Raw genomic sequence first — 25,324 nt, 5'->3', positions numbered from 1 at the left:
AAGAATCGGCACACTTATGGAAAATCATTTGACCAAATATGTGAGGGCTTACTTTTGGGCCCTCTCTTCTATTCCATTGGTCTCTATGGCTGTCTTTATGCCAGTACCACGCTGTTTTGATTATGTTAGCTTTGTAGTAAATCAGAAGTGGGAGTCCTGCAACACTGTTCTTTCTCAAGATTATTTCTGCTATTCAGGGTCTCTTGAGATTATGTATGAATTCTAGAATGAATTTTTCTTTTTTTGAGTAAGATTATCACCGTATTTATTTTCCTATAATTTTTCTAAAGCTTCAACGTTTTCTCTTCAAAATCAAAAGAAAAATATCCCAAAATTTAGAACTGGATCATTTGGCCCTTTCTCTTCTTTATCTCCTCTCAGTTCAAAATGCTTGCGTCTCTTAATGGACAGCATCCTCTTGATCTGCTATTAGGCTCAACACATTCCAGCCTTAGCATAATCGTGGTTTTAGCCTTTGTATTAGTCTGTTTACACGCTGCTGATAAAGACATACCCAAGACTGGGCAATTTACAAAAGAAAGAGGTTTATCGTACTTATAGTTCCATATGGCTGGGGAGGCCTCACAATCAAGGCGGAAAGTGAAAAGTACGTCTCACATGGTGGCAGACGAGAGCTTTTGCAGGCAAACTCCCCTTTTTAAAGCCATCGGATCTCGTGAGACTTATTCACAATAATGAGAATAGCATAGGAAAGACCTGCCCCCATGACTCAATTACTTCCTGCCACGTCCCTCCCACCACATGTGGGAATTCAAGATGAGATTTAGGTGGGGACAGAGCCAAACCACATCAGCCTTCTTTTGGAAAACTGGCTTTGTCTGCCCAAAACAGCCACTCTGCTTCCAATCATAGGGCCTCTTTCCCTGGGCATACAGGGAATCCTTGCCCTTCTCATACGGTGTCACTTTTGTAAGGTTGATGCTTGCCACACTTCTTACACAAGGTTCTTTGGGTTTTAGGTACGTTGACCATCTCTGCAGCAGAGCTGCCCTGTCTATATGATGAAAACAGGAAACTGCATCTACAACCCTCACCTTGTGTCACTCACACATAACTGGATTTTTCTATTTTTTCAAAAATCATTGGGATGCTGACAGGTTGCAATGAATCTGTAGAATGCTTTGGAAGTACTAACATCTCACTTAAATTAAGTCTTCCAATTCATGAATATGAGAAATCTTTCCAGTTGTTTATATATTGTTTAATTTCTTTCAGTAATCTTTTGTAGTTTTCAGTGTACCAATCTTCTCTCTCTTTGGTTAAGACAATTCCTAAGTATTTTACTCTTTTTGATGCTATTGCAAGTGGAATTACTGGCCAGGTGCGGTGGCTCACACCTGTAATCCCAGCACTTTAGGAGGCCAATGCAGTTGGGTCACTGGAGATCAGGAGTTCAAGACCAGACTGGGCAACATGGTGAAACTCCATCTCTACTAAAAATACAAAAATTAGCCGAGTATGGTTGTGGGTGCCTGTAATCCTAGCTAGTCAGGAAGCTGAGGCAGGAGAATCGCTTGAACCTGGGAGGTGGAAGTGGCAGTGAATCAAGATCATGCCACTGCACTCCAACCTGGGTGACAAGAGCAAAACTGTCTCAATAAACAAACAAATAAATAGATAAATGGAATTATTTTCTTAATTTCCTTTTTGTGTTGTTCATTAGAGAAACATACTATTTGATTTTTAAATAAGACCCTTGCATTACACATTAAATATACATATATCAAAAGAAGGCAAATATATTGCACTTTTCCAGAGCTCAAGCTTGATCAGAATGGAGATGAGATGCATTAAACATTTTATACTATTCAAATTATTAGATTCTGAATTTCAAATAAAAAGCTGCTGATATTTTTATACTGTTCAAGATATTCTACGATAAGAATGAGGGTAAATTTCCATATATCTTACTTGCTTTTTCTTTTTTTTGAGATGGAGTTGCCCAGGCTGTTGCCCAGGCTGGAGTGTAGTGGCACGATCTCCGCTCACTGCAACCTTGGAGGCCTCCCAGGTTCAGGCAATTCTCCTGCCTCAGCCTCTCGAGTAGCTGGGATTACAGGCACATGCCACTATGCCCAGCTAATTTTTGTATTTTTTAATAGGGACAGAGTTTCACCATGTTGGCCAGGCTGGTTTTGAACTCCTGACCTTGTAATCCACCTGCCTTGGCCTCCCAAAATGCTGGGATTATAATAAGCCACCGAGCCTGGCCATTTTTTCTTTAGTTTAAAAGATCACACTCTATATTACTTCTTTTTGTTCTTGAGACAGAGTTTCACCCTGTCACCCAGGCTGAAATGCAGTGGTGTGAGCACGACTCAATGCAACCTCTGCTTCCTGGGCTCAAGTGATTCTCCCACCTCAGCCTCCCTGGTAGCTAGGACCACAGGTGCACAACACCAAATCCAGCTAATTTTTAAAATTTTTTGTATAGATGGGGTTTCGTCATGTTGCCCAGGCTGATCTCGAATGCCTGGCTCAAGCAATCTATCTGCCTCAGCCTCCCAAAGTGCTGGGATTACAGGCATGAGCCACCACGTCTAGCCTCGCATTATTCCACTAGAGAACTATCAAGAGAGAATTATCTTTTGTAGCTGCCTGATTTTCTACACTCTCTCCACACATGTGGGTTCTGCCAGATTTTCTATCAGTATTCTTGCTTAGGTAAAACTCCCCATCAGTGGAGATGTTCAACAGAAGTTCTATACTGGGGATTTCAACCTGGATTGGGCGAGTGAATAGAAAGACTTAATGGATTGTCTTAATTCATATGACTCTACTATTCTAACGTCATAGGACCTGAAGATGCCAGAAAATACTTGAAAGGTTTAGAGATAAATAAAACAACAAAATCAACAAAACAAAACCAGTGAAATGAAAACTTTTGGCTCAACATTTTATTAGCTCTAGACAAAGAAGCTTTGCCTAGAATGTACAATTTCAATGTGAAGAAAAGGCCCTTAAAAAAATTACAAAGTTGTTTCTAGCATTCCAATTTTCTACACAAATTCCAGATCAGGCCGGGAATGGTGGCTAATGCCTGTAATCCCAGCACTTTGGGAAGCCAAGGCAGGTGGATCACCTGAGGTCAGGAGTTCGAGACCAGCCTGGCCAACATGGTGAAACCCTGTCTCTACTAAAAATACAAAAAAAAAATTAGTTGGGCATAGTGGCAGTTGCCCGTAATCCTAGCTACTCAGGAGGCTGAGGCAGGCGAATCGCTTGAAACTGTGAGATGCAGTTGCAGTGAGCCGAGACCACGCCATTGCACTCTAGCCTGGGCAACAGAGCGAGACTCTGTCTCAAAAAAAAAAAAAAAGAGGCCGGGCACAGTGGCTCACACCTGTAATCCCAGCACTTTGAGAGGCTGCAGTGGGTGGATCACTTGAGGTCAGAAGTTTGAGACCAGTCTGGCCAACATGGTGACACTCTGTCTCTCTTAAAAATACAAAAATTAGCTGGGTGTGGTGGCGAGCGCCTGTAGTCCCAGGTACTCGAGAGGCTGAAGCAGGAGAATCACTCAAACCTAGAGGCAGAGGCTGCAGGCAGCCGAGATTGTGCCACTGCACTCCAGCCTGGGCAATAGAGCGAGACTCTGTCTCAAAAAACAAACAAACAAAATAAAACAAACAACACAACAACAACAAAACACACACAAATTCCAGATCAGAACTCTAGGAGAATGAATTTCCCACCACCTGTCTATCAATCAAATACTTACTGAATGACTATCATATTGCTAACACTATGCTAGGCACTAAAGATACAAAGATCAAAATACTGAATCCCTACCTTCAAAGAGCTCATCATCTAAGGTGGTAACATGCAACACATGGGGCAGTAGGGAATATGTACTGTGCTCCAGGTCAGGGTTAAGGTAGTAAGGAAGATGTCAGGAAAGGAAGCAGTAACCACTGAGGTGAATCTTAAAGGATGAATAGGAGGTAGAGATTATAATGTGTTGGGCACTGTGCTAAGTGTTCAAGCTACAAAGATTAATCAGAGGAAGTCTCTGCACATAGTTCTGTAAGGGAAAAAGCCGCATAAAAAAACATTTTCAAAACAATGAGATTAAAAGTTTTAAGATAGACATGTTGTAAAAATAGAGGAGAACAAGCTCAGTAGGGAAGAGGAATAGAGCAAAGGAAAGGCTACACAAAGAAACTCATGTCTGAGCTGAATCATGAAGGGTAAGCAGATATTCAATAGGTGGGCAACGCAGGGAGGAGGGCATTCTAGGCAGGGAGAATAGTATGAGCATTGGAACAAAGGTACAAAGTGTGACTTGAAAGAGCCCAGTGTGATTAGGAACTTGCATGTGGCTTAGTTTCACTGAAATGTAGGCTATGAAACAAAAAAGGGGTTAGGAGGGAAATAAAGAAAGAAAAGTAAAAAGAAATGTTATGAACTAAATCATGAAGATACTAGAATTCTCGTATGGTTATTAAACCTTTACATTTCTTTTTTTTTCTAAAAAAACTTGGCTCAAGTGTGAAAAATTTTCTTGTTCATTTATACTTGATTAAATAAATATAGTAACATTTGCCATTACAGATAACTTTTTCAACTTTAGCTTTAAATGCTATTCACCTTCCACTTAGCGAAATCTTAAAACAATATAGTCAAATTCATTTTCTTTTTATAATTGATACCACTATTTTTATGCTTAGAAAATTCAGTTTAAAGGTCATTGTAAAGAATATCATAAAAGACCTAAAACAAGGTAAAATAGGGGTGCAGGGAAGAACTAACATGGATTCAAAATACATTAAGGAGATGGAACTAATATGTGAAAGGGAGAGCCTGAGATAGAAAGTGACTATCAGGAACACAAGATGCATCTGAGGACAGCTTCTCAGAGAGGGAGCCCAAGAGTGGTCAGTTGAAGATGCAGGAGGAATTCCAGAAAAGTAACTAAGGAAGACAAGGTATCGACAAAATATTCTATATTTGCTCTCTCAAGAATTAATAAGTTATCCCTTCTGGTTTCTGTACATCTACAAAATCCTGGGTTTTCTTTTGCTTAAGTTCATTGGAAAGTTTAAAACTTCAGAGTATTATACATATACCTTAACATTATTTATGACATTGATGGGTACATGAAAATGACAAGTGTCAAACTGAATTTCATTTGGACTCCACGTGATTCAAATGATCAATTCCTTTGTTTTCCCCAATAAACTCCTAAGTTTCCTCTTTAGTAGAGCTACTTTTTGTTCTAAATTCTATGGCCAGTAAGACAAATTAACTTTATAAAACAACTTAAAGGACCATTTTTTGGTTGTTTTAACTTCTATTTATTTTTGACTTTTAAGAGCTCATCATGGCCTGACCTAGGCATAAACTTTTGGATGTATTTGCAAAACTGATGAGAAAAACAATGAAGAAAATACAGTTATCTAATTTTATTAACTTATATGTAAAAATAAAATAAACTAAATTCACTTTGGCTACAGAAAACATATTACTCACCTGCGACCACATTCTGAATATTTACCAATATTTTTTAATATTAAGGCAGCTGTTAGTCGGATGTGTTTAGTTATTGGTCCCTCTTTTTCATCCTTAAAAAGAAAGGAAAAAAAGAAAGAATAAAGATCTAAATCACACAGGACTCAGACTTTTACAGATAAGGGTTTCAAGGCATGCTTACTGTAAAATCTCGAAAGACAAGGTTTCTTGATCCTCTCCTCAGAGCCATAAGTGCAGCACTGGGATGATTCACAATGGCCTTCTGTGCTCTAGGAGTTGAGCTTGTGCCCCCTACAGCTGGCTGCCTAAATTGATCAGAGAGAGCGAGAGAGAGTTAACATGATACTGCAGACAGACTGACAACTATGACCATCCTGCCAATCTCTTTAAGCTGGTTATTTAAAAATTGTGTTTACAGGGTGACTAAAGGTCCAATGGGCCAGCATTAACGTTTATGCTCTGTGACAGCTTAGGCAAAGGAGCTCTTAGTATCAAGGTGAAGTTTCAAGTCTTTTATTTTCCAATCTATCAATTTTAAAGCAAACAGATGTTCCATCTTTAAAGTTACCGTACTGGGTAAGTATGCAATCAAGACAAATTCAACATAACGTCATAGTTACAGCCTTCTCATCTTTGAATATAATGTGAAGATTTTAACAAAGAAGAAAAGTCTACAATTTTTGCTACAAATTATTTCCAAATGTTACCTAAGAGTAAAGTAATAATACTACCTAAGAATGTACTGACACTGGTCATCCAGGAAAACACGGTATGATAACATGGAATTATGCTAAATACCACATTTCAAACTATTACTTACATAACTTAAATTTCATCATTATTTCATAATTTCAATCAATCCTTTCACTACAGTTCTGTTATTTATGAAATATACAGAATGGAAGAACTGTAGAGATGATTTTATGTAAAATATGATTCAAACTACTGTAGATTTCTTTGGCCAAGCAGATAAAATGCATCATTATCTGTGTGCTCTGGTGAGATAGCAATGGAGATGCTGACTTATCATATATGAAGAAACACTGTTTCTGACACTGTAACTGGCTGCATGACTTTCAATATTTCTTTTCACATTTGAAAAGCAGGGGTATTTCTGATACATTTTTACTAATTCTGAATATTAAATTATTTTAAGCTAATGCTGAATATTAAATGAGACAACCCGAAAACAATCTTTAAACTGTAAACCAGTGTTATGTATGTTTATATGTGTATGTGTATATATATATTTGATAATGGCAAGATATGAAATCTCTTTGCCATTATCAAATAGATGATTACTCTCTTACAGGAAAAAGAACCATACACAGTACTTTTAGTTTACAAAGTATTTCTCATATACCATCTGTCATTACTTCCAATGACTGACTAGTCTACAAAACAGAATCAGTGTTAGAGCTCAAAGGTAACTTACAGACCACATTGTCCAGCCAAACGGAAAAGTGATGCCAAGAGAATCTAAGCAATTTGAACAGGGTCACATTGCTGGTTTGTGGCAGAGCTGGACTAGAACCCAGGTTTTGGTCTCCTAATATGCTAAGTTGCATTTCATTGTTCTTGTGTTTTGCCTAGTTTCTTTTTGTATGTACAATAGGAAGTAAACTCATTTTCCTTACTTGGTAGAAGACTTCTGACTTCCTGCTTGTCCTGGTTCATCTTGTTTTAATCCTGCAAGTAGGGCATCCTTTGAACAGTGCTTATCCTTATTGAGAAAGAGGAAGCAACAGAATGCATATCAAAATCTTTAATGCAAATGAGTTACTGATCAAATAATATTTAAAAAGTGTACCTGCAAGTGGGTAATAAAAGAAAATCGCTGTCGCTGAAAAGGCTCACAACCTTCCCAAAGACACTGCCCTGGATATACATCTTTTCCTCCATGTTCAGTTGCTGCATGGTAGAAAACCTGTGAAGGTGTCTGAAACCACCTATAAAAAATAATAGTAGTAGACACTTGGATGTATTCAGGTATATTTTGAAACTATTTCAAAAATTTCTCTACTTATATTTCTAAGTAGAATCATCAGTTGTACTGAACACTTTTGGTAATTTGTTTTAACCTAATTCCCTACCTTCAATGAAGGCTGACTAAAAATCTCTTAAAAGTGAATAAAATATCATTTAAAAACACCATAGAACATTACCTTATAAACAAATATCATATTCTATTGTACTTTTATAAATTGCTCATTTACTAGATTTCATATTAGATATAATAACTCAAGCATATCCAATCCAACAGTTCAAATTCTATAAGTTTTAGTAAGTCTGCCTTTTAAGTTCACATTTATATGTCTGTCCACGTTGTTAAGTACCATCTCTCACTCCTCCAGCACATATCCTATGATGTCTGAGTGGGCAGGTGGCAAAGCACACAAAACTGAAGGAAGTCAGATTTTATTGTCCTTTATTAGACAATATGGAATTGAGAGAGAACAGTGGAATCTAGACAGCAAAGAATGTATTAAAAGGCTTCAATTACTAATGAATAACTCAAATATTTGTGCAATCAATATATATATATATATTTTTGAGATGGAGTTTCGTTCTGTCGCCAGGCTGGAGTGCAGTGGTGCGATCTTGGCTCACTGCAACCTCCGCCTCCCGGGTTCAAGCGATTCTTCTGCCTCAGCCTTCCAAGTACCTGGGACTACAGGCACACGCCACCACGCCCGGCTAATTTTTGTATTTTTAGTAGAGACGGGGTTTCACTATGTTGGCCAGGCTGGTCTCGAACTCCTGACCTCATGATCCACCCGCCTCGGCCTCCCAAAGTGCTGGGATTACAGGTGTGAGCCACAGCACCCAGCCACAATGAATATCTTTAAGATCTAAAGCAAAGATCTCTTAGGATTTGACTTTTTATGGCTGTCATATAAACACATATATATTTGAACCAGTTTTTAATGTGTAACAAATATCCAGTATCCCAAATTATTCTTCCTTTAGGAATGACTAATATTTTAAAATAAAATTTAATCAGAAGTTAATTAAATACTAAATTATATAACACAGTGTCAGAAAGAGTAAGTTATATATTTAATTTCCATCACATGTATCTATATAAATACCTACAAAAGTATATTGTGAGGCTAAAATCAGTAAACACATTTTAAATTTCAGAACTTTGTTTACTTCTCAGAACTCACAATGCTATTTCATTAATATGAAATATGACTTGAGTTCTGTTATACATACTAGTTATTGCCACAAGGAAGCATTTCTTGTTGTAAAACCACAAAAAAACCAAAAACAAAAAAAATCCAAATTCCACAAAAAAAATAACACCAAACAAAAAAAAAAAAAAAATCCCCAAAACAAAATAACCAAAAAAAAAAAAGTTTTTAAGACATTACCTAAATACTATTAAATCATTAACTGCAATATATTAAGTCTACACACACGTGCACACGTATACACAGAAACCAAAATCCAAATGTACTACTACTCAGTATTCACAATGTCTATTTCTAAACTATTTTTCAATACATACAATGAATCAAGTTTATTGGCAACAATAAAAATGGTGAATTTAGCAGCCACAGGAAAAATGATAGCACTTCCTTAAATCAATTTTAATTACTAAATACACACAGTTATGTGTATACGAATTTAAGACAACATATTTTAAAGTGTTCATTAGTCTATCTGTCCTCAGAGTCTATTTTTCTCTTCAATCTACTACTATTTTCTTCATTCCAAGTCTATTTTCTATCTAACTACTCTAGTCATAAAAGCTATTCATTGAATGTTGTGGTGGTTCAAGGTAAAGTTCTCATATAATTATAAATGAAGCTGGTTGCAATAATCACGTGAAGGTGAAAAGTAGTTAAGGGTTCCAAATCCATTAAATGAACTACCTGAATTTTATTTATTTATGAGACAGAGTCTTGTTCTGTCGCCCAGGCTGGAGTGCAATGGCACGGTCTCGACTCAATCCAACCTCTGCCTCCCGGGTTCAAGCGATTCTCCTGCCTCAGCCTCCCAAACAGATGGGACTACAGGCACCTGCCACCATGCCCAGCCAATTTTTGTATTTTTAGTAGAGACGGGGTTTCGCCATGTTGGCCAGAATGGTCTCGAACTCCTGACCTTGTGATCCACCTGCCTCAGGCTTCCAAAGTGCTGGGATTACAGGCGTGAGCCAGCCACCATACCTGGCCAATACCTGAGTTTTAAAAGTTTACATGTAATATTGGAGAGTTAAACTCTAAAGAAATGTAAAGCAAATAAATACTGAGTTTTCAGAACATTATGGATATTTACTGGATGGATTGGGAGAAGTATAAGTGATGAAGCAGAATGCTACTGTTTACTGTCATATCTAGAAAACTGTTCTTAAAACTACTCCGGCAATCACCTCCACTCCGTACCAACCCATAAATCATAAACAATATGTTAGGGGAAGTGGGAAAATTCAAGAGTATCCAAAAATAATACAAATAAAAATTACTTGTGATATAGCCATAATGCTAACATTTTAGTATACTTTCTTTAAGCCTTCTCTGAGTATGTATGTGTTTTTAAACAAAACTGGGACTGTTACTGATATAATTTTATATACTGCTGCCACTCCAGGGTAATATGATAGCTTTGTACAAATTATTATTATTATTTGAGACAGAGTCTCACTCTGTTGCCCAGGCTGGAGTGCAGTGGCACAATCTTGGCTTACTGCAACCTCTGTCTCCTGAGTTCATGTGATTCTTCTGCCTCAGCCTCCTGAGTAGCTGGGATTGCAGGCATGCAGCAGAATGCCTAATTTTTGTATTTTTTATTAGAGACGGGGTTTTTCCATGTCGACCAGGCTGGTTTCAAGCTCCTGACCTCAAGTGATCTGCCTGCCTTGGCCTCCCAAAGTGCTGGGATTACAGGTGTGGGTCACCACGTCCGGCCCCTTTGTACAAATTAAAACAATATTCTTCCTTAAGATACTTTATTGTCTTGTGCTGAAAAACTGTTGTAATAAATATACAACATATGACACATACAATGTGACTGGTTCCCTCCTTCATGTGTACAACCATTGGCAACAGCTTTGGGCAAAAAAGAATCCTCTGAAACTCATTTTACTCACTGAGAATCTACTTTTAAAGATGGGTGTGAGGCTTAAATTTGATGTGTATACATCTATTTGGAAAACAGTAGGCCAAAAATAAATAAGGGCTATTGTCATCATGATCAGTAATAGTAGCAGTAGTGGCGGTAAGGGGTAGTGGTGGTACTGGTAACCCCTTGTCTCTTCACTGGGCCATCTTGTTAATCCTCTACTCTGAGATCTTCTCCACAACTATTCCAAAATTGCAAGCTTTGCTCAGTAACATTTGGTCCACCTTCAAGTTAATGGCCTCCATTAGCAAGCAACATTCACTATCGCTCACAACTAATTTTATTCATTTCTGCTCCTAAAAATATTCTCCATAGAAACTGCCTGCAATTCAACTTTGGTTAAATACTGAATTTCAATCTTATTTTAGAGCTTGTCTTCCTCTGTACTTGTGTGTATTTGTAAATTTAGAGACAATATCTTACATTTATGTCTCTGAAAAAAAAATGCTTATTACCGAAAAAACAAGTTTATTTCATTAGAGCTTCTTTGATTTTCTTCTCTACATTAGATTTTCAGTCATTATTCATCCTTTCTTTACCTTGGATCTCAGCCAAATGTAGCTACTATTTCCCAGGTTAACTCCTTCACGTATATATTGGTGAGACACCCAAGTTTAAAAGGGCTCCTCGGAGAATCTCTGACCAGCCTCTGCACTGGGAGGAAGGGGTGGAGCCTCGGGAAGTTCCTGCCATTTGCAGCAGGGAGATGCCTGGCCACTCCTCTTCCTGTGTGGTAAGCTGAGAATAAATCTGTGAGGTGGAAAACCTGTAAGCAAGACTCCATCTCACTTTGCTGAGCTGTTTTTCCTTTTCCGTTCTCATCTAGTAAATTCCACTCCTCACACTTCTATGTGTCTATGAGCCTAATCTTTCCTGGTTGTGTGAAAAGAACCCGGTTTTTTTCTACAACATTGGATTCTATTGTTTCTTCATAAATTATCCCCTTTTCCATCTTTTATCTTTTCCTCTCTACTGAATCTCACACTTAAGTATATAAAAACAAATGTTATTCTAAGTAGAAACAACAGAAACAACACTTTTTCTTTGATCCTGCTACTTTTTCAAAAGAAAGAAACCAGAATTTATCAATATCTGGGAAAGCAATGCAAAATGTAATATTTAATATAGTTACTGCAACAAGTTTTTGACACTTTCAGTCACTGGCGATTTAAAAAATACGTATTTTTCAATTACATCATCACTATAATTTATAATAGTTGGTCTCCTGCTTGTTATTTAAACCATTGCAGTGAAAGCTCAGGATTAGCTTCTATTCTTCATTTAATTCCCCTTCAGCCAAATTCTATTTTCTTTTATTCCAGTGAAGAACTGTTTGGTTCAACTGAGCAAATATTCACATAGGCTACTAGGTACAAATTTCCTGAAATGAAAACCCATTTTCTGGGGAGAAATTCAAGCCTGCTGCATGAATTTGCGTAAGTCACAAGGAGCTGAATGTTAATCACCAAGACAATGAGGAAAATGTCTCCAGGGCATGTCAGAGACCTTGATGGCAGCCTCTCCCCAGAGGCCTAGCAGGACAAAATTATTTCCTGGACCAGGTCCAGGCCCCCCATGCTGCCTGCAGCCTAGAGACTTGATGCCCTGCATCCCAGCTGTTCCAGCCATGGCTAAAAAGGGCCAAGGTGCAGCTTGGGCTGTGGCTTCAGAGAATAAAAATCCCAAGCCCTGGCAGCTTCCACATGGTGTTGAGCCTGTGGGTACCCAAAAGTCAAAAATTGAGGTTTGGAAACCTCCACCTAGATTTCAGAGGATGTATGGAAACACCTGGATGTCCAAGCGGAAGTTTGCTGCAGGGGCAGAGCCCTCATGGAGAACCTCTGCTAGAGCAGATCAGGGTCCCCACACAGAGTCTCCACTGGGGCACTGCCTATGGAGCTGTGAAAAGAGGGCTATCATCCTCCAGACCCCAGAATGGTAGATAAATGAACAGCTTGCACTGTGCACCTGGAGAAACCGCAGACACTCAATGCCAACCCATGAAGGCAGCTGAGAGGGGGGACTGTACCCTGCAAGGCCACAGGGGCGGAGCTGCGCAAGGCTCTGGGAGCCCACCTTGTGCATCAGCGTGACCTGGGTGTGAAACATGGAGTCAAAGGAGATCATTTTGGAGCTTTAAGGTTTAATGACTGCCCTATTGGATTTTGGACTTGGATGGTGCCTGTAGCCTCTTTGTTTTGGCCACTTTCTCCCATTTGTAATGGGTATATATACTCAATACCTATACCCTACTTATCTAGGAAGTAAATAACTTGCTTTTGATTTTACAGGCTCATAGGTGGAAGGGACTTTCCTTGTCTCAAATGAGACTTTGGACTTGGACTTTCGGGTTAATGCTGGAATGAGCTCAGACTCTGGGGGACTCTTAGAAAGGCATGATTGTGTTTTGAAATGTGAGGACATGAGATTTGGGAAGGGCCACGGCAGAATGATATGGTTTGGCTGTGTACCCACCGAAATCTCACCTTGAATTGTAGTTCCCATAATCCTTACGTGCCATAGGAGGGACCCAGTGGGAAGTAACTGAATCATGGGGTTACCTCCATGCTATTCTCATGATAGTGAGTTCTCATGAGATCTGATGGTTTTATAAAGGGTTTATCCCTGTTTGCTCAGCACTTCTCTCTCCTGCTGCCATGTGAAGAAAGACATGTTTGCTTCCCCTTCTGCCATGATCGTAAGTTTCCTGAGGCCTGCTCAGCCCTGCAGAACTGTGAGTCAATTAAACCTCTTTCCTTTGCAAATTACCCAGTCTTGGGCAGTTCTTTATAGCAACATGAGAATGAACAATACAGACAGTTTCATTTGGAGTTTTCTTATTTACTCAAGGTCTTGGCAGGCTATTTTTCTTTAGTGGCCAAAAAGTATTCCATATCCTTTTTTATAGCCTTCCTGCTGAAACAAACAAACAAACTCACCTCACTTAAAATGCCAGGGATTTTTTTTTTTTTTGCAGGAATATTCTAGTTAAAAAGATGGCACATAAATGTATACGTGAGACTATACATCCAAAAAATTCATACTGCAAACATATTTTAGTTTTAAAAAAGGCACTATTATTGGTTGCAGAACCCTAAATTGTACCTCCACCCTTGGCATTTAACTGCTTTAGATACATAATATTCTGTGTCAAAAGAAGTATCAAGGGCAAGCATTATTATATATTCAAATAAGACTTAGTAACAAGCTAAGTAACAAGCTATTTTTTTGGGGAAAAAAATATACCAACAACCTTGGCAAGAGGTTACCCAACTTTATTTTATCCAGTTGCAAAAGTTCAAAATAGAAAAAAAGTACTAACTTCACTATTAAAGAGAAATTAATTTATTTCCTTAATACATGATGAAACATTATAAATACAAACTGGAAAACTGAAAATCAGTACTGGTATTCTTGGAAACGAAATACTGCTGTTCCTACAAGAATGAATTCTCCAATCTCAGCTTCTGTGCTACAGTCAATCCAGATTAAAAGTCATAGGTGGGAACAACTGATTGACTAGTGTACCTGCCAAAGGCAATAGGGGACGAAGCAAGTACTTGGCCTTTTTGAGGGGCTTTTGTACAAAGATGGGTCCTGCCTCCTAGTAAGACTGAAATTGTAGGAAATATCCCAAATATAGTAAGGGATTCATATGGAGGATGACCCAAACCAGCTGCCCTCAGTTCTGACTCCTTTCCTTTCCTCCTAATAATTAATACAGGAAAAGATTTCTGTGTTTGCTCTCTGACCTTCCCGCATCCAGTGGTATTAACCTGCCGGTCTGTGAAGCAGTCACTTAAAATAGTAAAATATAAAAGTGAATTATCAGGGACTTTGTTTTAAAATGTTTTTAAAATGTGTACCTGCCAAACAAATATGAATATAGTTCACATTTGAAAAGTGCTATGAAAGCTGATTTGTACAATTCAGGTATTATAACAATGTTGTTTTGTTTTGTTTTGCTTTGTTTTGTTTTGTTTTTTGAGACAGAATCTCACTCTGTTGAGGAGGCTGGAGTATAGCGGCATGATCTCCGCTCACTGCAACCTCTGCCTCCCAGGTTTAAGTGCTTCTCCTGCCTCAGCCTCCCGAGTAGCTGGGATTACAGGCACCTGCCACCACACCAAGCTAATTTTTGTATTATTAGTAGATATGGGGTTTCACCATGTTGGCCAGGCTGGTCTTGAACTTGTGACCTCAAGCAATCCACCCACCTCAGTCTCCCAAAGTGCTGGGATTATAGACGTGAGCCACCGTGCCTGGCCAACAATGTTATTCTAAATAAGCTAAATATAAACTTGGAGATAAAATAAAAATAAATGATGATGTGTGTATCTGTGTGCTTTTAATGAAATAAAAAAATCATACCAAATAATTTCAAACTTTTAAATTCTAGTTTAGACATTCATTCTTCTCTAGGAAAGATATGCCAACATATCACTTCGCACCATTCTTGACAAAGCTGCACATAGTGCAAAGTACCTCTCTACTTGAACTTCTGTTTGCTCAGAATTTATTATGTATCTGGCATATTCACATACCTCATCTTATTTGATTTCCATGACTGCTCTTTGAACATAAAATTATCCCTTTACTGCTAAGGAAGTGTGCTTTCAAAAAGTAACTTTTCCAGAATCACACAGCTAAGTAAGAGAACTAAGATTTGAAATCTGGTACGTCTAACACAAAATACCTGATTTTTTCCTTCTATGTGATAATACATAATTGTTTACTCGAATAATATACATAGATGTATTACTAGGTATAAACGGGGGTATACTTTTATATACAGTATCTATGATATCATACTGGCAAATAAATTCTGAAAGCATACTAGATTAAGAGGTTAGCATTGGTATATAATTCTCCTTATTATACGCACAAGTTTCCAAGGAATAAATAAGGTTTCTTTGTTTTTGTTTTTGCTGAACTACATACCAGATTCTCACCCTAGGAAATTCTTTTCCCAACTACTGTAAATATTTGATAACAAAAAGGTCTTTAACATGAGTTGGCAAATTCTTCCCATGGTTATGTAACCTTTTGGCATTTCATAACGTCTTTAAGTAATTAAATTCTTTGGTATTCAATGTTTTAAAGAATAGAGCAAGGTAAAAATTCTACTGCTATGTGTGGTACAAATCAGGGTATTTCCTAGTTAAAAAAAATTATTTATGGCAAATCAGTAGTTAAGGCCTAAGGAACACATATTTCTCAAACTGATGTTACCAAAAATTATTAAATGAAGTTAATCTCACATTTATGAAGGCTCATTAGTTCAAATTATAAGGATAGTAATATTAGCAAAATATCTAGTATTTCCAGTGCTCTCACACAAAATATTTTATCAACCTAGAAACAGCAAGATGATGACGACTTGTTATCCTGACAATTGAAAATGCAAGATGCCAACAGGCTAGGTCACCAAAGAACAGATGACTTTAGAATCAAGCTAGGTAAACTTCTTTCATTTAACTTAGTCACAAATTTGTTAGTTAAAAGCATTTTACATGCAAAGCATTGTGCTAATACCATAAAACTTCAGAAAGCAACATATAACCCTCCGAAGATCTCTTCTGGTTTTGTGACCACAAAATTGAGACAAATGATGCTACGAAACTAATTTCAATTTGTTTCTCCCACTGACATTTTTAAGTCAAGCTACTGAACAATCTAACTACTGATTAATTTCAACCTAAACTGGCAGTTTACCTAAAATTAAGCAGTACTTGCTGAGGCACGTTATCATGAATTTAAAAATTCCACTTGGATATTTTACTCTTTCAAGTAATTTCACATCATTAAGATGGCAGTTTTATGTGTAACATTCAACTAGTCTTTAGATGCTTCAATACTTTTGGAAGAAGCAGAAGTAATCATGTAAATCAATCTACCTTTGTTCTAGAATACAAACTCTAGCTACCTGTAAATTTTCAATCATTTGCAAAATATAGTGAAGTTGGTGTCTGTTGTTGTTTTCAGTAATTTTCTATCAGACAAAGCATTATTCAAATCTTAGCCAGCTCGATACAAAAGTCTTATTCCAGGACTTCTGGGTCATCATGAAGTAGGCTGTCATCTGGAGGCAGAAAAGTTTGAGTTATGGGAATAATTAGGCCCACAAAGTAGACCTGGGCCTTGGGATCCCAGAGGAAAAAAGAAAGAAGGTCGTCAAAGAACTGGAGACTTAATCTCAATTTTAAACAATGACAATCATTTTGTTGATGTTCCTCCTATAAGAGCCATATCCCACTCCAAGAGTGTGGTACAAGGGCTGACACCAGAGATGCCTCTAGTGAAAAAAAGACAAGCCTTAGCACCCTAAGGAGCACCTAGAACCTGAGGCCATGTTGGGTGACAGACGGACAGGGAAGTCACCCAGCCCCAGGAAGCAGGTGCTTGACCACTCGGAGTTCCTCAGCGGGGAGAAGAAAAAGAAGTGACCCTTGGCATGTTCCACGGCTCTGGGGTGAAAACCTCCCCAGATCCCAGACACAGTGAGGAGACCAGAGTTGGCAAGAAGTTCAAAAAACACAAGAGGAAAAAAAGGGGCCCAGGACCCCACAGCCTTCTCAGCCCTTCTCATCCCTTGATTCTGCAAGGAAAGGGATGTTGCCTACATTTGCTCAGTGGGGAAGGAGGGCAAGGAGTAGGCAGCCTTGGGGAAGAACGGAAGCGGGGGAGGCCCAGGGAACATAGTGGGAAACTGAAGAAGACAAAAAAAATCCACCAGAAGGGAGACACCCTCCTAGGCCACACCCCAAGCCCTCCAGGTCCATGAAAAGTAGCCTTAGGATACGAAGTAAAAAGAAGCCAGTCAAAATTGAGGCTCCAAAATACATCGCAATAAGCGATGGCCCTAAGGTCACAGCAAAGAAGAAACTGAAGTCTAAGAACAACAGCAGCCACTCACTGAGGACATGGCTCTGAAAAGGGAAAAAAGAAGAGGAAAGAGAGCAGGATAGCAGGAAACTTGTGGAAAGAGAAAACAGACACAGAGGTGATGTTGGAAAAGAAAGGCAACATGGACAAGGGGCACACAGACCAGGTGAGATGAAAGGCCTTGCCACAGACTGATCTTTAGCTGGGCAAAAGAGAAGCTTCTGAAACCAGGAAGTGGACAGTAACCCAGTTTGGCCAGTGGGATACTGGTTTTAAGAATAAGGAACAGACATGGAAATTTCTCAAACATGGGTGGATTCAAAAATCTGACCCCTTCATTCAGCTGCCCCCCTGCATGACTGCAAGGCCCAACATGACCCTCAGCAAGAAGGCAGCAAATAGCTTGCAGCAGAACCTGCAGCAGGACTACAACTAGGCCATGAGCTGGAAGTTCAACCTAGGAGCAGGCTTTGGCTTCTCCACTGCCTCAAACAAAATCTTTTATATTGGCAGGAATGCTTCCAAGTCAAGTTAGAAGATTAAATTCTAGTGTTGTGTCCCCGCAAACAGCCAAAATTGCATTTATATTCAGTTGTGCAGATGAAAGCCATCTGATGGTTGTCTTGAATCCAACACCTGCAAAGATTAAGGACACTATCTCGATAGGCTTGGGCAAACTGGGGTGGGGGCAGCTTAAGAGAATATGTCAATGGCTAAAACTTCCTGTTTTATGTGTTTAACATTCCACGCCTGTTTGAGACATCAGCACGTATAAATAACATGTTAAGTGTTGAGCATTTGATAGACACATACTCAAGTGTTTTCCTTGCATTAATGTGTTTAATCTTCATAATTATAAAATGAGTGCTATTATTATCCCCATCTTATCCATGAGGCAACTGAGGTTCAGGGATAAAGTAATAAAATTGCCTGGGTCACCCAACAAATAAACAAACAAACAAAAATTATTCTGGCTTGTACAGTAGGAGTAATTACACCTTATAATAGGAATTTTAGGAGGTATTGTAACTGTATAAAGTTCAGTAGGAACCTAGTGATTTGAACCTCAACATCACTTGAGAAGATTTCGTGGGCAGTTGGGGAATTATCAATTTTATCAGTACCAAGTAAAAGTCCTTGGTTCACAGACAGACAAGTTTTCACACAGGAATATTTGTTTAGAATATATTTGAGATCCTCTATATTTCTGGTTTGACTTTCAACAATGCAATTCTAAATATATAATATAGATTTTATTCCTCTTAAGGGAAAATAATTTTCATCTTTCTGCAGCAGTTTTTAATGAGAAATCTATGAGGAGCAATACATTCCAGAAAAGTGTTTTTCAAATGTCTTTTTAGCAACAGAATCTTATTTTCAAACAAAATATTACTTTAAACCCCTATATATAAAACAAAAGCAAAACTCCTATGTTTAAAGGCAAGGTAGAGGGCCTTTCTTAAACTTTGCCTGATACCACTTATTCAAAGAACACTGTAGCCTAGAAAAATAAAGTCCTAAAAACACTGAATATAAACTCTTGACTACTCAAAAGTCCTTTTCTCCAATTACACAGAATTTAAACAGCAATTCCTAGATATTTTTAAACGAAGGACACTTTTGAGGGAGTCTCAAAAATGTTTTATACAATCACATGTTATTTATACATTTCAAGGATAAACTAATAGTCAACATTGTGCTTAATGATGATAAACAAGGATGAGGACTTCTAGTTTCCTTTCAGACATGTAAAAAGCTGCAAGTCATCAATCAGTACCATCTTCACGACAAGAAATAAGATGAACAAACTGAAAATTTACAACTCCTCCTGGATCTATCAGAGAACCGAAGTCACAGGGCAATCTACCACTCTGAAAGCTGGAGAGACCCTTGAATACAGAGAATCAGCCCTTCTAGCTGGAGCCACTAACTTGCAGGAACCCTTAAACAGCAATTGACAAACTGCTAATCTTCAGAATTAAAAACCTCTTGGGGCGGGAGGTCAGTCTCTGGGGAGAACCCATACTTTTGTGTGAATTTCCTTCAGAGACCAGTATCTCACAGTGAAGACTGAAAAAAACTTCCTCCCTGCTTCCAGGAATGGAAGAGGGTAAGTAACCGTTTCTAATATGCCCAGAGTGTTCTTTTTGCCTTACAAAGGTCTGTCTCATGAGCCTTATCTGACTTAGCAGAGCCTTATCTGACTTACAGGAAAAGCAATTAGAAAACATGGGCCCTCTCGAGGCAGAGCTTGCAGTGAGCCGAGATCGCGCCACTGCACTCCAGCCTGGGCGACAGAGCGAGACTCCCTTTCAAAAAAAAGAAAACAAGGGCCCTCCCTAGACTTTTCGTCTTACACAGTAGAAAAAAAATAAAGGCTGAGAAACTTACCAAAGTCGCAGCCCTTAGATGAAGGCCCACTTTTTTAAAGTGAGATTTAATCATAAGATTATAGAATATTTCACCTCCCCATTACCTTACCACCATATCAGCAGGTTTCCAGTATGGTATAACAGTGTATTAGAACTGACAGAGCTACAAGCTACAGGCTATATTTAAAAAGGAGTTTCTAAAAAAAATTCAACAACAACAAAGGAAGAAAAAAAAGGACACCAGGGAATATTGAAGCTTCTGACACCTATAGCTATAGCAAACATTAAACATGGCCTAACTTCTAGCCAGAAAAACATAAAACCTCACGCCAAAGGCTATTTACCTCAGATGCTTAACTGAAACATCCTGACTTTCAACAAAAACTTATAAGTCATGCCAAAAGTAAACAAACAAACAACCCCCCCTACACACACACACACAGAGTCAGAAGAAGAGGCAAAGCTAACATTAGAACCAGACTCAGATATCACACAAATTTTGACATTTTCAGACTGAGAATTTAAAATAATTATAATAAATATGCTAAGACTAATGGAAAAAGTGAATATCAAGAACAAATGGATAATGTGAGCAGAGATGAGATGCTAAGAATAAAAAGAAAATGCTAGAAATAAGAAAAAAACTAACAGACATAAACAATGTCTTTCATAGACTCATCAACAGACTGGATACAGACAAGGAAAGAATCAGTGGACTTGAAGATGTGAGATATGTCGACAGGAACTTCCCAAACTGAAAAGCAAAGGGAACAAAGAATAAAGGAAACAAACAGAATATTCAAGGACTGTGGGACGATAACAAAAACTGCAAATATATGCAGTGGGAATACCATAAAAAGAAGAAAAAGAGAAAGAACACAAAAAATATTTGAAGTATAAGAATGAAGTGAGAATTTTCTAAAACTAATGTCACACAAGAAGAAATCACAGATCCAGGAAACACAGACAACACTAAACAAGATAAATATTAAAAAATCAACACCTAGCCATATCATATTCAAACTTCCAAAAACCAAAGACAAAGAAAAAAACTCTGACAGAAATAAGAGGGAAAAAACCAACTTACTAACGGAAGGACAACAATACACTGATGTCTCTTTAGGAATAACGCAAACAAGAAGAGTGGAATGAGATATTTAAACTGTTGAAAGATAAACATCCATTAACCTAGAATTTTGTATCCAGTAAAATCACTCTTCAAAAGTCAAGGAGAAATAGACTTTCTCAGACCAACAAAAACTGAGGCCATATGCACCAGGAGACCGGCTTCACAAGAAATGTTAAGAGGAGATCTTCAGAGAAGGAAAATATAGAGGTCAAAACTTGAATTTACATAGAGTAAGGAAGAGTGTTAGAGAAGAAATCAATAGAAGTAAATTATTTTTCTTGCTTTTAATCTAACAGATAAATAAAAAAATAGCAATAGTATATCTGGTGATTATAGTTTATAGATAAGTGAAATGAGTGACAGCATGTAAAGGACACAGTGTAAGGCAACGGTCCCCAACCTTTTTGGTACCAGGGACTACTTTCATGGAAGACAATTTTTCCATGGACCAAGGGTTGGGGGGATGGTTTTGGGATGATTCAAGTGCAATACATTTATTGTGCACTTTACTTCTATTATTCATTGTACTATATAATGAAATAATTATACAACTCACCATAATGTTGAATCAATGGGAGCCCTGTACTTGTTTTCCAGCAACTAGACAGTCCCATCTGGGGGTGATGGGAGAAGTGATAGATCATCAGGCATTAGGTTCTCATAAGGAGCATGCAACTTAGATCTCTCAAATGCATAGTTCACAGTAGGGCTTGTGCTCCTATGAGAATCCAGTGCCGCCACTGATCTAACAGGGGGCAGAGCTTAGGTGGTAATGCAATCAACAGGGAGTGGCTGTAAATACAGATGAAGCTTCACTTTTTTGCCCAAGCCTCACCTCCTGCTGTGCAGCCTGGTTCCTAACAGGCCACGGACCAGTACCTGTATAGCAGTACACAGGTACTACATCCCATTTTATTCCATGTTGCTTTATTATGCTCTGTAGATACTTTTTTTTGAGATGGAGTCTTGCTCTGGAGTGCAGTGGTGCGATCTCGGCTCATGGCAAGCTCTGCCTCCCAGGTTCACACCATTCTCCTGCCTCAGCCTCCTGAGTAGCTGGGACTACAGGCGCCCACCACCAGGCCCGCCTAAATATTTTTTGTACTTTTAGTAGAGAATGGGGCTTCACCGTGTTAGCCAGGATGGTCTCGATCTCCTGAACTCATGATCCGCCTGCCTCGGCCTCCCAAAGTGCTGGGATTACAGGTGTGAGCCACTGTGCCTGGCCAAATGTTATGTGTCTTTTGAGTATTCCACCGACTGGCTGTTACCCTCATCTCTCTCCCCATCCTTAGGGCTCCCTGAGACACCATTCAACAATATTGAAATTAGACTAATTAATAACCCCACAATGGCCTCTCGGTATTCAAGTGAAAGGAAGAGTCATATGTCTCTCACTTTAAATTAAAAGCTAGAAATGATTAAATTTAGTGAGAAAGGTATGGCAAAGCTGAGAAAGGCTAAAAGCTATGCCTCTTGCACCAAACAGCCAAGCTGTGAATGTAAAGGAAAAGTTCTCCATGGAAAATAAAAGTAATTCTCAATTGAACACCCAAATGTTAGGTAAGTGAAACAGTCTTGCTGATATGGAGACAGTTGTGGAGGTCTGGATAGAATATCAAACCAGTCAAGACGTTCCATTAAGCCAAAGCCTAATCCAGAGCAAGGCCCTAAACTCTCTTAAATTCTATGAATAGGTTGAGAGAGATGGGGAAATTGCAGAAGAAAAGTTTGAAGCCAGCAGAGGTTGCTTCATGAGGTTTAAGGAAAGAAGCCATCTCCATAACATGAAAGTGCAAGGTAAAGCAAGTCCTGATGCAGAAGTTGCAGCAAGTTATCCAGAAGACCTAGCTAACATCATTGATAAAGAATGCTACTCTAAACAACAGATTTTCAATAAAGATCAAACAGCTTTCTACTGGAAGAAGATGGTATCTAGGTCTAGGACTTTCATAGCTAGAGAGGAAAAGTCAATGCCTGGCTTCAGAGCTTCTAAGATTCTAAGAAAGGCTGACTCTCATTAGCAGCTAATGCAGCTGGTGACTTTAAGTTGAAGTCAATGCTCATTGATCATTCTGAAAATCTGAGGATTCTTGAGAATTATCTAAATCTACATTGCCTGTGCAACATCAAAGCCTAAATGATAGCACATTTGTTTACAGCATGGTTTACTGAATATTTTAAGCCCACTATTGAAACTTACCACTCTGATGAAAAGATTTATTTCAAAACAGTACCACTCACTGACAATGTACCTAATTGCCCTAGAGCTCTGATGGAGCTGTACAAGGATATGAATGTTGTTCTCATGCTGCTAACACAACATCCATTCTGCAGCTCATGGAACAAGGAGTCACTTCAACTATTTTGTATTTTTTTGAGACAGGGTCTCACTCTGTTGCTGAGGTTGGAGTGCAGTGGCACATCTCAGCTCACTGCAAACTCCGCCTCCTGGGCTCAAACGATCCTTCCACCAAAACCTCCTGAGTAACTGGGACTACAGGCAAGGGCCACCATGACCACCTATTTTTTAATTTTTTTTGTAGAGACAAGGTTTTGCTATATTGCCCAGCCTCGTCTTGAACTCCTGGGCTCAAGCCATCTTCCTGCTTTGGCCTTCCAAAGTGTTCAGATTACAGGCATCAGCCACTGTGCCTGGCCTCAACTTTCAACTCCTGTTACTTAAGGCTATAGCTGCTATAGATGGTAATTCCATGGACAGATCTGGCAAAGTAAAATGAAAATCTTCTGCAAAGGATTCTCTAATGCTAGCTGCCACTAAGAACATTTGTAATTCATGGGAGGAGGTCAAAATATGAACAGTAGCAGGTATATGAAAGAAGTTGATTCCAATTCTCATGGATGACTTTGAGGATTCAAGGCCTCAGTGGAGGAAGTAACAGCAAATACGATAGAAATAGCAAGAGAACTAGAAGCAGAGCCTAAAGATGTAACTGAATTGCTACAATCTTATGATAAAATTTGAATGGATGAGGAGTTGCTTCTTAGGGATGAACAAATAAAGTGGTTTCTCAGGGCAGAATCTACTCCTGGTGAAGATGCTGTGAACACAGTTGAAATGATAGCAAAGGCTTCAGAATATTACATAAACTTAGTTGATAACACAGCAGCAGGCTTTGAGAAGACTGACTCAATCTTTTTATTTTTATTTTTTAAGAGATAGGGTCTTGCTAAATTGTCCAGGCTGGAGTCCAGTGGCTATTCACAGGCACTACCCACTACTGATCAGCATGGGAGTTTCGACTTGCTCCATTTCTGACCTGGGCTGGTTCACCCTTCCTTAGGCAACCTGGCGGTCCCCACTCCCAGGAAGTCACCATACTGATGCCGAACTTAGTGCAGACAACCAATCAGTGTAGTGCACTACAGCCCAGAACTCTTGGACTCAAGCAATCCTCCTTGCTCAATGTCCGAAATAGCTGGGAGTACAGGAATGCACTGCTGCTTGACTCCAATTTTGAAAGAAGTTCTACTATGGGTAAAACTGTATCAAGCAGCATCTCATGCTACAGAGAAATCTTCTGTGAAAGGAAGAGTCCAGTAATGTGGCAAACTTCATTACTTTAAGAAATTGACATGACTACCCCAATCTTTAGCAACCACTATCACGATCAGTCAGCAGCCATCAACATCAAGGCAAGACCTTTCACCAGCAAACAGATGATGACTTGCTAAAGGTTCAAATGATCATTAGCATTTTTAGCAGTAAAGTATTTTTAATTAAGGTATGTACCCTGTTTTTTTAGACGAAATGTTATTGCACACTTAATTAACTCCAGTATAGTGTAAACGTAACTTTTAAATGCACTAAGAAACAAAAACATTTATGTGACTTGCTTTATTGTGATATTTGCCTTCTTGTGGTGATCTGGAACCAAACATGCAATATATCTGAGGTATGCCTGTACTATTATTTGAAAGTCATCTTAGATTAACTATAAATGTATACTGCAAACTCTAAAATAACCACAAATGAAAAATTTAAAGAAATATGATTGATATCTGAAGAAAGGGGAGAAAATGGCAACATAAAAAGTGTTCAGCTAACATCAGAGAAGGCAGAAAAATGGTACAGCAGAAAAAGAACAAGTGCATTTACAAATATGATAGCTATCAATGCAACTATAGTGATAATCACATTAAATGAGAATGATCTAAATACACGAAGTAAAAGACAGAAAGGATAATAAAATAAGACCCAACTATGTATTGTTAAAAATAAAGACACAGATTAAAAGTAAAGGGATGGAGAAAGATAAACTATATTAACACTAATTAAAAGAAAGCTGGAGTG

General features: G+C 38.5%; 1 protein-coding gene and 1 pseudogene across 1 annotated transcript in view; one reads left to right on the top strand and one right to left on the bottom strand.

Annotated features, from left to right (window-relative positions):
* ARID2 (AT-rich interaction domain 2) overlaps positions 1–25,324 on the bottom strand; it is a 188,494-nt gene that overhangs the window by 9,886 nt on the left and 153,284 nt on the right. Inside the window, exons 17-20 of the mRNA XM_050746848.1 lie at positions 7,304–7,442; positions 7,131–7,216; positions 5,675–5,798; positions 5,494–5,585 (exon numbers count right to left, since the gene is read on the bottom strand). Of these exons, the coding sequence (XP_050602805.1) occupies positions 5,494–5,585; positions 5,675–5,798; positions 7,131–7,216; positions 7,304–7,442 (441 nt within the window). The remainder of the gene's footprint in view (positions 1–5,493; positions 5,586–5,674; positions 5,799–7,130; positions 7,217–7,303; positions 7,443–25,324) is intronic.
* LOC126930335 (lysine-rich nucleolar protein 1-like) lies at positions 11,330–18,043 on the top strand (annotated as a pseudogene).

The sequence above is a fragment of the Macaca thibetana genome, chromosome 11, assembly GCF_024542745.1.
Source record: "Macaca thibetana thibetana isolate TM-01 chromosome 11, ASM2454274v1, whole genome shotgun sequence".
Lineage (NCBI taxonomy): Eukaryota > Metazoa > Chordata > Mammalia > Primates > Cercopithecidae > Macaca > Macaca thibetana.
Note: the sequence above shows the minus strand (reverse complement) of the source record. Positions and strands in the feature narration are given on the sequence as shown.